This window comes from Convolutriloba macropyga, chromosome 1, assembly GCF_964194025.1.
Source record: "Convolutriloba macropyga chromosome 1, txConMacr16.3, whole genome shotgun sequence".
NCBI lineage: Eukaryota > Metazoa > Xenacoelomorpha > Acoela > Convolutidae > Convolutriloba > Convolutriloba macropyga.
Window position 1 is genome coordinate 67031608 of NC_134468.1, and position 12569 is coordinate 67044176.

The 12569-nt window shown below is 35.3% G+C and overlaps 1 protein-coding gene across 1 annotated transcript in view; it reads right to left on the bottom strand.

Moving 5' to 3' along the window:
- Window positions 1-12569, bottom strand: part of LOC142341807 (U5 small nuclear ribonucleoprotein 200 kDa helicase-like) — a 252374-nt gene that overhangs the window by 206970 nt on the left and 32835 nt on the right. The window contains exon 8 of the mRNA XM_075393052.1: window positions 566-708. Coding sequence (XP_075249167.1) covers window positions 566-708 — 143 coding nt within the window. The remainder of the gene's footprint in view (window positions 1-565; window positions 709-12569) is intronic.

A 12569-nucleotide genomic window follows, 5' to 3' on the forward strand; every position in this document is an offset into this window, starting at 1 on the left:
GAACGCAGCGCATGCTCAATCAACTTCTCTCGCTTAGCGACAACCTGTTCACACTGAGAGCTTTTCTCACTATCACTTTTAGGTCAAAATGCCGCGTGAACAAAACTACTTCCTGTAAAAAAAAGACCGAGAGAAAACCGATACTCCTCTTGGAGTCGTAAAAAAAGGAGAGCGCCTAAATTATAGCCGTTGAGAGCCTGACGGCGGATCTTAAAAAACTTCCTAAAATGACAAGATACGGCTAAAAACAGCCAACTATACACCTCAAAATGTCAAAAAAACTTCTTCAAATCCAAAGCTCGTCGTTGAAAAGCGTTTGAACAGAGAACTAACGTTGGAAGGTTTCTGAAAAAAATGTTAGCCGGTTAAAAAAGCAGAAATTATACTCGCTGATTACCAATAATAAGACAGAGCACCCATATAATCCAAACTCATTTGACTGTAAAAACAACGACGAGATCAATAATACACTGCCAAATATAAACCGGTTCCAATTTGAATTAAATTATTGCCAAGAATTTAAACTGTAATGATACACATTAGCTCGAAATTTGAAGCCCATTACCTTGTCACCATCCCGACCCATAAATTCTGGGTCTTTTTCCACGTACTCGTATTGGCTCTGGTGTCTGCTTTGCTGTGCAGCAGCCGACCCAGTCACTGCATTAGAATTCTTTGATTTGCTGGAGCTCGCTGCCTTCTCCAGCCCTGAACATAATAAAGTCATTTATTAACTTAACTGCAATATGTCTCACATCAAACTTCTGACTTCAGGCGGATTTCAGCGAATTCAATTTTTAATATGGACACCTGAACAGCATCGATAATTTAGATACCTTTAACTTTGGGCTGCGTTAACTGCAGAACGGGACATAAAAAATATAACCCGAAAATGTTAACACCTTAGACTTTTTGTCAAAAATGACTAGCATGACTAAAAAGACAAACCCTATAATTGCTTAAAACCCCAATAATTGCTCGCGAGCAATTGAACATTTTCAAATTGTGAAAACTCAGTTCTCTGAAAAACTTATTAAATTCAAAACATAAATTTCACTCTAGGTGACAAAAATTTCATTCTAGGTTTACATAAATTTAGAATAAATTTGATTTTACATAAATTTCATTCTAGGTTTCCCCAGACAGGTTTCTACACCTCTTGGCCACATATATAGCAAAAAATATGCATAATTGTGCTTCAAAGATGGACCACAATTTTAAATGCGGCTTATATGATACAATTATGGCTAACTTTTCCACAATTTAATTAATACATGACATTTTACACCGATTAAGAGTACAACGGAAATTCACGACCTTTAGCATTTCCGATTCAATCGTAAAGCATCATAAAGCTCTAGTGGCATCGAAACGAAGCGGAATGAAGACTTATGAACGACAAGGCGTTTTTTCTTTTCATATATTTTTTTAAATATAACCAAAGTTTAGTTAGATCTAATTTTTAAAAGGCGAAGCCAGTTGATTACAGTAGCAACTAATTCATGTCAATGAAGATGCCAAAATATAATTCTCGCCAAATCGTTTACAGTTTGCTTTTCTCCAGGTATCTCAAAATGCAACAGGTATCAGGCCAACTTTTGTCTCATCTAAAAGATATATCCCCTTAAATATTTCACTAAATCAATGCGCAAGTCAATGAAAGCGTGACAAAGCAATTTTGAAATATCAACATTTTCGGCAGATTGAAACCGATACAGATCTAAATTGAAAAAAAAATCGACGCCGCTCAAAAAGCTAGAAAAAAAAACATTCAGCGATAATTTAAACAGGCTTGTAAACAATCACTCAGCAGAAGCCTTATATTAGGGACCTTTATTGCAAATATGAGTTCCTTTGACATTAAAACTAATTAAATTAAACGTAAGCTTTAAAGTGCAAAAGTCATTTTATTGAGTGAGGTAAGTCACGTATGATCAAAATCTAATCACGCAAATGATTTTAAACCCTTGGCTAGAGAGAGAGAAAGAGAAATGACGTCACGTTCACAAACGCTGTTAGTGAGAGGAAGAAGTAATTTAGGAAACTTTTTCAGCTTTGCTGTGTGAACAAATGTAAAACAAAAAAAGAGCGTCAGACCACGCAACAAAAACAAAGCCGGAAGAAATCCGGAAGCGACTCGAAGCGTCAAAACTTCGCAAACAAAACTGCAAATGAAACTGAAGCTAATGCCTTTTGTATTAAACCACTAACTCATTAACTCCCCAAGTATAATCTAAAAATTGGTGAAACTTTAACCACGGTCAACAAGAGAAACAAAATGCAGCAAAACTTTTTATTGAAAACGTTTGGTAACGTTAAAAGAGTCCGAAAAAATTAAGATGGTCAAAATACAGATAGGCTAAAAAAAGCTGAGAGGGCTATGAATTGCCCTAAAAAAACTCAAGATTCTAATCTCAAAAAGATCCCGAACGAAAGCGGCAGATAATGATCTTAGGAACTAAGTTAAATTTTTCAAAAAAGAATGCTCAAATTAAGGAAACAAAGAACCGCTACAAATTGATTTCTCATCACTGCAATTCCGACAAAAATGACCCTCAGCTATGAAATGCCCGAAAAAATACATGATTCTAATCTCAAAAAGATCGCGAAAGCGAACGGCGAATAATCCTCTTAGAAACTAAGTTAAATTTTTCAAAAAAGAATGCTCAATTTCAGGAAACAAAGTACCACTAGACATAGATTTTTAATCACTGAATTTCAGACAAAAACAATACATGCTTCTTTCTTGTTGTATATATGCTCCAGAACACGATTTCATACTTATTCAAAAACTAAACTAATCATAAACATGAAAAAACAACAGAATAAAATTCAAAGGCAAAAAGTTGTTTAAAACAATACAATATTAATATAAATGTAGGTGCCATGAAAAAGCTAGAATGATACTGAACAGCACAAAAAAGATAAAACATACGAAAGAATTCAAACATACGAAATATCGAAACATTTTGCAAAAAATGGTCAAAAAACTATTAAGACGGCATTTATGAAAATAATTTTAACTGTTTTTCAAAAACTTAACGCAAATCTGATTGAATTTTCATTGAAACGAAAATAAAGTCCCTCATTTTGCACAAAAAGACTATTTCTAGTAATTAAAACCAAAAAACAAACAAAAAACGGAAAAGTTGAAAAAAAAATCAAAATCGCATTTGCATATGTACAATTTTGTAAAACAAAATAACATCGTGGTAGAAAGAGGCGTTGAGTATATGAATTATCAAAGGCACGTTGCCATATTAACTGATTTTCGACAAAAAGACGGCTGAATGATCCAAACATGAACAAATTAATAGAAAAAGAGCCAAAAATTAACTAAAAAACCCAGAAATATGTGCCAATTTTGAACTTCAAAAGCATTTTAAGGCTCTGCAAATCACTATGTCATCAATCCGAGGTTTACGTTTCAATATAGCATCGCATAAAAATTAATTCTACAAAAAACCAAAGTACAAGCCAACAAAACTGGGCCACTGAGACAAAAAACGGCTAAAAACGGTTATCTATATGTGCCTCAAAGTCAAAAAGTCATTAACTAAACGCATCGCCTGATCAAAAAATTCTCTCGCTCGCAAAAAACATAATTCATACGGCAGTTTTACTCAATATTGCTATTAGGTTAAAACAGCGTCTGAACGAATAGTACTTCCGGTAAAAAAAAACTAAAAAAAACCAATACTCCTCTTCGAGTCGTAAAAACCAGGAGCACCGCAAAATAGCTCAGCTCAGCTTACAGCTATAAAAACGAACAGTTAAACACAATTCTCATTGTATCTATGCTACTGTATCAATGCTAACTATGCAATTTGATCACTCTCACCAAAACATAACCGACTAAAGTCGGGCGAATTGCTCAACGAACGACCGGCATTGCATTGCAAACGACCGGCGAGCGGTTGACTTCGTCATTAGCTAGCCACGGTTTAGTGAGGCTCACTTTAGATTAATTGAAGGGGCGTAAGGTGAGCACATCGGGGGTGCAAAAGTGGATTGGGGGACTGAGGGGGCGGAGGGTGAGGGTGTGGGATCAATTTCTAAGAACCGCCGTTCACACTATAAGTATAAGTCTCCAAAACAGTTTCTGTTAATCGCATACTTTAAGACTAGTGGGTTATTCGGCTCTAAGAGAACTTTAGGCAAACTGATCGCTACCTCTTTATCCCGTTTCTTAAGACACTAAGCAAGATCACACTAAGCACTTGCACTTGAAAGACTAGTACACTCGGAAAATTGCTTAAAAGAGACAGGGTTATTATAATTGCTACAAATTTCGTTTAAGAGCAATTAACAATGATTTCCTAGAAAGTGCCTGTTAGGTGATTTATGATAAAAAACATTTCTATTATAGCTCATTGTTAATGAGGATCAGAGATGATGACATTACGCCACATAACAGCAGCTGAAGTGCAGCATCAAAAAAATGAGAGAGATAGAGAGAAATAAAACGTGAACAAGAAAGAGAAGGAAAGAAACCCCAACCGACAGGGAGAGGAAGTGAGATAGGAATATTTTTCATGATGGTAATGTACTCCGCAAATTCTAGTTCTCTAGCCTTGTTAGTAATTAAAAAAAACTGAAAAAGGCAAAATTAAAAACAGAAGTTTTCAACTTCGCAGTAAAAAAAGTTCGCGCTGACTGATAAAGATCAAAACACATGGAAGATAAAAATTTTACGAAAATTTGAAAAAAAATTTCAATTTCATCATAAAATTACTAAAACTGGAGTCATAAAAAATATTGACAACCATTCCATTAACTCTAGAAACTTTGCAACAGCTTATCCAACTCTGGAGGAGGTTCCAGTGCCCCTGGTGCCGGAAAAAACTCAAAAACATGAAAAATTTCAAATATTTTAAAAAATTGCTTTAATTCGTGACATTGAAATCTTCAGTAAAATATTATCAAACTCTAGAGGAATTTCCGTGGCTCTTGAGGAGGCTAGAGAAACCTAAGAAATGACAAAAAAAATTAAGAAACTTGCAAGCTTTATTTAAAAAAATTGCTAAAACTTGTGATATTAAAAAGTTGAAAATCAATCCATGACCAACAAAAAATTTCCAGTAACTTATTATCAAACCCTTACGGAGGTCTTCTGACCCTTGAGGCTCAAAAAACCGGAATAATGACAATAAATGTCAAAAATGAAAAAAAAAATGGCAAAAATTGTCCAAAAAATTCTTAAATTCGTGATAGAAAAATCTTGAAAAACATTCCATTACTTCTAAAAACTATGCAGTAACCTATTGTCAAACACTTAAGGAAGTTTTTTTTAGCCCTGAGGCTGAAAAACCCAGAATAATGACAAAACAAAAAAAAGTGGAAAAAAATGGCAATTGCCAAAAAAGGCTTAAATTCGTGAAATTAAAATCTTGAAAAACATTCCATTACTTCTAGAACCTATGCAGTATCCTATTACCAGACCCTTAGGGAGCATTTCTAATCCCTGAGGCTGAAAAACTCATGCCAAAAATTGTCGAAAATTTTGAAACAGCAAAACTTATCAAAAATTGTTTAAATTAATGGTAATAAAATCATGATATTAAAAATTGCATAAATTCATTATATTAATGCAGTAAACAATTATCAAAGCCTAGAGGAGGTTTCTTGGCTTTTGAGACTAAAAAAATTGAAAAAAAACTCAGAAATTTTCAAGAAACTTGAAAAGCAAGTTTTATCAAAAAATTGCTAAATTTGTTACCTTGAAAAGCTGGAAAATTACTCCATGGCCCATAAAAATTTGTCAGTAACTTATAATCGAACCCCTTAAAAGGTTTCTGGCCCCTGGGTCTGGGAAGACCTGAATAAGGAAAAATAATATCAAAAAATTTGAAAAAAACTGAACTTTTTGTCAAAAAAATGCTAAAATTCGTGATGCTAAAATGTTGAAACTATTCCATTACCACTAGAAATTATGCAGTGAACTATTATTATAACCTAGAGGAGGTTCCTTGACACCCAGGGCTAATAAAAATCAGAAGGCAAAAATTTTCAAAAAGCTTGAAAAAACTGTGCAAAATAGTATAAATATGCGTGTTTTTAGCGAGCGTTTGTTCGTAAGTAGCTAGAAACGGGGGGGGGGGGGGGTTGCTCCGAGGGCTGATGACGGGGGGATGGGCAACAGGGGAGGATGGAGGCAATAGTGGTGAGGTCTTCAACCTCTAAGAACCGCCCTTCACACCATAAGTTAAGTCTCCAAAACAGTTTCTGTGAATCGCATACTTGGAGAATAGTGAGCTGAAAGGCTCTAAGATAACATAAGGCAAGCTGGGCGCTACTGTTTATCCCGTTTTTGAGAATTCAAAAGCGTCAGACAAAAATTCGGTCAAGCGAAAAATCGCATAAAAAAGACCGACAGGACTATAAGTGCTACAATTTCGTTTGAGAGCAATTAAACAGCCGGTAGATTAACGGTAAATAGCAGCCGTTGAGCCCTTTGCTGCCTATCGCAATTGAAACAGAGAAGGAAAAAAGTACAAACTAACAGGCTTTTTCCTAAGTGTCAAAAATTTTCATTTAATTTAGATTACACTAAACTTAATTTAGATTACACAATTTTACTTTTAATCGGCTTCTCAACTAAGGCTATTTTACTAATGCAAGCTGCAAATTGCTCTACGGATCTCTAACTTATCACACTATTACTTCATGAATGGGCTTGATCAGTGAATCCCTTTTGGTTCTGCCCCTGACATCATTCTCTATTCTTAATAACTCGATTTGAATGCACTCTAAAATCAGAATATGACTAACAATAATTATTCAATAATACCAGTTAGCAGTGTGCGCGAACTATTGTACTAATTCTTTAAACGTTAAATCTTAGTGTCCGGGATTCATCCATTTATCCTGTTTCGATTTTGCTCCTTTGGCCTCGATCGTATTCCCTATATTGTGTAATCCAATAAGCAAAAAAATTCAAACCAACCCAATTGAAACAGTGAGCGCGGTAAGTCAGGAGTGAAGCAAGACCGTCGTGAAGAATTTTGTAAAACGAAAAACATGATCAAATTATGAAACGAATTAAAAACAGAAGGCAAAATGCCAGAAAATAGCCGCAATAGCTTTGCAGACTAGATCTGCAGTCTAAAAATATAGACTGCAGACTAAAATAGATCTGCAGTCTAAAGACAGACCAAAAAAACTACTCTTTTCATTTAAGGATGAGATGTTTTATTTTGTTTAAGAATCTGTATGAGTTATTGCTGCATCTATTAGCTGCTCTCAAATAACCTTCAGTTAGAGTGACACATATTCACTTGACCTTATCTCTTTGAATTAAAGTAAACAAAAGTCAATTTCAAAGTGAGGAAACCATTTTTGAGAGTGAGGTAAGTCACGTGCGAACAAAACTTAATCACACGAATGAAAAAACTCGCTCCACTAAGGGTGAGAAATGACGTCACGCACGCACTTCAGTTGAAATTGCATGAACGAGTGAACAAAAATTAGATTTTGAGTGGTTGTGACGTCATATGGTCTTACAAAAATCTTGACGACGAATTAAAAAAAAAACAAGAGAAGGCCAATAGCCCCCCCCCCCCCCCCGCTATCGCTGTGCAGCTATTAAACGTAGAAGAAGTCCTGAATTACTATTGAAAGAGCTGAGTGATGTAAAAACCTAACCATGTTCAAGTAAAGAAAAACAGCTTTTAAAAATGAAGCATATGATCATATATACATGAAGCTATAAAACTGAATTGAAAAAAGTATTAAAAAATGCAGACTTCGCAAAACTAAAGGTGTCAAAATGATCAAAAAGAAAAAAACATCGAAAACCATTCACAGTAGCGCCGCTATAAACATACTTAAAGCTAAGTGGAGGAGGGTGGACTGGGGTGAATGGGGGGGGGGGGGGTGGGGAGATGAGTGGGGGAGGGAGGGGGAGTTGATTGAGCGGGTGAGATCAAGATCAAGAAAAAAGAATCGCCTTTCACATCATGAAATTGTCAGCTCAAAACAGTTTTGATAAAATCGCATTCTCAGAGACGAAACATGTTAGGCGCATTCATGTTAGGCGAAACTCAAATAGTCAGTAAAAAGACGGTTACTTTTTTGAAAAACGATGAGAGTTGTCATTAATGATGCTAACCAACAACACATCAAGAAAATATTGTCAAAACTAAAAAAAAAATCACTTTTTTTAAACAGTGTCACTGTTATAAAAATCAGACGTTAAGAATTACACAATAAATGAATGTCTTTTGTGCCTCATTACAAAGCCGATGAGATTTATCATTTATGATACTAAATGACAACACAACAAACAGATGATTAGATGGGAGACAAAATTCACTAATACCTTTCGATTTGAAGCCGAAAAGTCAAAAAACTTCTAGCTGTCCACTGAGGGGTAGATACAATTTCATATATGAACTATTACAAAACATTTATCAACATTAGTGGCATTCGAAGAGAAATATTATAAAACAGAAGTGAAAAGGCGGCATATGGAAAAATCTCTCTCATTAACCAAACTTATGTTCAAACAGCAACTTCTTGCTCTAGCTTAAAGGCAATTTAAACATAATTACCGCCCATAAATTACTCGCTTTTCCTCTCCAGTTCAACGCAATTGAAATCACTATTCTGAAAGTGAATTCTCATAGACATTAAAAAGTCTGAACAGATCTTAAAAAACATAGCATGACCAGTCCTCAATTACAATCCAAAGAACTGATTTAACTTATGACCTGATTATCAAATTCATCCAGTAGGATCAAACTTTGTGACCCCAAACTTTGTGATACAAAATATGTGACCCCAAATTAAAGAAAAATCTCAAACTTATTGAAACATTTTCATATAACCGAAACAAGTGATAAACTTATCAATAACAACTATGTTTTGTTCAAAAATGGCGCAAAGCAGATACCAACCATAAGGAAATCAATGAGAGACAAAAAATAAAAACAGCTGAAGAAGATTTTTACCACAATTCAGAATCTCTTCTGAAAAATATTGGCGTCAAAATAAAAAAAACAACAATAGAACTAAATTCTTAACCAAAGCATATCACGCACCTTTAGAGATAAAAATAGGCTTTTAATAATTGAATTACGCGAAAAATGGTATCCAAGTCAAAAAACAATAAATAAAAACGGAAGCCGATACTGTAATTCAATTAAACCGCATTGGGTTAAATGGACCCTACCCTTTTTACTGAAACTAAGCGATAAGACCCCAAAAGCAACACAGCGCAAAAATCAGCAATATGCTGTAATTGTTTGCAAAAAGTTATAGTTCTAGAAACTATTAAGCTCAGAATTGAACTGACTATATTGATCCTAATCAGCAATCGATGAGACGTGTCATTATTGCATCAGTAATATGACAACACATTGAACCAATACGGTAAATGAACCAAAACATCGCAAATACTTCTTTAAAAACGTTAATTGTTTTATTAGCAACCGATATGATCCTTCATTATCGAGACAATGTAAAAAAAACACGAAGAAAACGAAATACGGGAAAAAGTCTAATACTTATCGAAAACAAATAATATCGAAGTCAGAGAAACCAATCGCTATGAACCAAAACGAATATTTCGAATAATCTCAGGCTCACTAGCAATTAAAGACCTGCCATTAATGAATGAGACTTAGTGATAAATCCACAACAATAACAAAACATAGCTGGATAGCTGGCAGATTGCCAGAAAATAGATGCGATAGTTTTGTCGACCTGCACTCTCCAGGACATGAAAAAATGAGACCGAGGTACAGAAATTGTTGTTTCCATTACCTGCCCTCAAAAACCTAAAATTTGTTGAAACATCATTTTTGTACTCCACTTTAAAGGTAAATAAAAGAATTCACATCTGAAACTTAACTTTTTTTGCTAACTTCATTAGTCACCTTGAGTAAAACCAACACTCTAATTAGATGTCTCATTGACAGAAAAAGGAAAAAGTGCGAACAGATCTTAAAAAAAGACAGCGCCCAAATACGATCAAATCTTTTGGATGGTATAACAAACCAGAGCGCCCAAGTAATACCCTTTCACAGGCTGAGGGCGGCTATTAAACAACAACCAACGTCAGACAAATTTCGGATCATTTCCGTTTGTGCCCCCCCCCTCACCTCCGCTTAGTGTGTGCAAATTATTTGCTAACCCCAGACGCACGTGCCATATATTGACACGGTGATTTACTATGTAATGGCAAGCGCAAGTAACGGGGAGGGGGTGCATAATATACTGGGGGGCACAAACGAAAAAGATCCCAAATTTCCGTTAAATGGCCGGCGAGCAATTGGCTTTAGTAGTAGCTACCCTTAACTTAGTGAGGCCAGCTCAAGCTGAAGTGAGAGTTCAAAAGAATGATGCATTAGGTTTATTATGAGGCCGCTGAGAGGAGCGCAGTCGAGTGGGAGACGAGTTCGGGGGCAAACCACCAAAAACAGCTTTGGCACTATTAACTTATGCCTCCTCAGCAGCTTTAATGATTTGTACACTTGAAAACTACCCAAGCTATAAGAGAACAGCTTGTGCACCTCCGGTCGTTACATTTTTCTTTTTTGGATGAAAAAGAGTCCAAAGCTTCGCACAAAACGCGATATTCAATATTGCTGAGGTTAAAAAAGACAGATTTTACAAATTTTGCAAAATTTATAAACTGCTTTACAAAAAAAGCAAGAAATATTTTCTCATATCTTGGTAAATACTAAGTGCTCAGCTCACTGTGCTAAAACTGCTATTTTGTTAAATATTCTTATGAAAAACTTTTACACTAGCAGGCCCGCAAAAGCATCGCAAAAAAATCATTTAAAAGAATAGGTTTAAAATTCAGATTTTTTCGTACCAGCTCGGGCTGTAAGCCATGTCCCTCGTTCAACAGCCAGATGTATTACGTTACGTTACCGATGTGTTTGGTTTAGTATATTACCCCAAGTAACACCAATTTTTTGATTAAAGACTTAATTGGCTGAGCTATCTTGCATATTTAAGTACCGCTAAGACTTGTACAGATAACGAACTTCTACATGTTGGCAGAGCGCAATTCATATAAAACATTAATCTACATGTTTAAGGTGCGGTAAAACGAAGAGCGGATGAGAATTAAATCCTAATTTTTCGAAAAAAATCGCATCTTTCGAGATCACATTTTATACTCCCAAATTAGCTATAAAATCCAATTCCAACACACAAACACGAACGAACGATTCATCTCCCCCATACTCAAAAGAGCTGCGGCACTTACAGCTGAAAGCCCCGGGGATTACATGTGCTGCAATTGCCGACCAACTGGGAGCGCGAAAGCTGGAGATGAAAAGTCCAAACGTGTCCAAGTGAAGGACTTGGCCAATCTACCTCCATCATAATTGGAGGTGAACATTAACAATCTATTACAATAGATGACTTCGTCACATACGACGTAATCTTAAATTCGTGCTTGACCACTTCGTAATAAAACATGTCAAAAAGTTTCAAACAATCTCATCATCAGATCACTTTATTAGAGTTCTGTCAGCTTAAACCAACTCTGCGGCAACTTGTTCGTAGGCTTGGTTTAACTTCCATACAATTTAATTACATCAGAATAGAAGCCTAATAATTGCTTTCGAGAGCAAATAGAAACAGGACTACAGATGCAAGCAGGAGAATATAACACAAGAAAACTGAAATGACTGCATCAATCAAGCAGCGGAGTCAAATTCTCGAAAAATGAGAGCACTTTTCATTATGACACCAAATGGCTCAGATTCATGAAAAAAATTAAGAAAATTTCGGTTGCAGTTGCTTTAAATTCAGTTGTCTGTTGATTGCTCACGAATGAAGACAAAATTTGATATTTTTAATTATCATTACTTCCTTGGAAAACAAAGAAAATGTACGATAAACTAAAGCAGTAAATTTTGGCAAAGCTGCCTTGAACTTAACTCAGGATTCTGAGTACACCAAAGTCCCAGAAAACGAAAAACTTCGGAAAATTTTTTATTCGAAAGGCAGAGATTAATCGTTATCCAGGATAGCACAATTTACTTAGTTTAAATAGTTTCAATCTTAGATCACTATATATTAATTGTCAATTTTTCATAAAGTCTGAATCTTAGTATCTTGTATTTTAAGGCCCATGAAGGCTCTTGAACCAAATAAAACAAATCGATATTCGACCAGTAAAATTACAATTGGTTTTTGGACTGACTGGTTTCCTTATTTGTTTAAAGTCAGTAAATTCAGGGGAAAAAGACTTGCAGAGTAAGTTATTTGTTAAAATGAAAGAATAAACAACAACTTTGGGGCAACTTTGAAGCAATAACAACTTTATTTTTTCGCTTGGCTTTTAAATGAAGTACTAAACAATTTAGGTACATCAGGTTAGAAGGCTCATGATTGCTTTCGAGAGCAAGTAAAAACAGGGCTACAGCCGTAAGCAGTTAAATAAAACACAAGTAAACTGAACTGACTGCATCAAGTAGTGAAGTCAAATTCTCGAAGAAAAACAAAAGAGCCCTTTTATGACACCATGTGGCTCAGATTCATGCAAAAAATTAAGAACATTTCCGTTGCAGTTACCTTGAAGTTCAGTTGTCTGTTGATTGCTCACG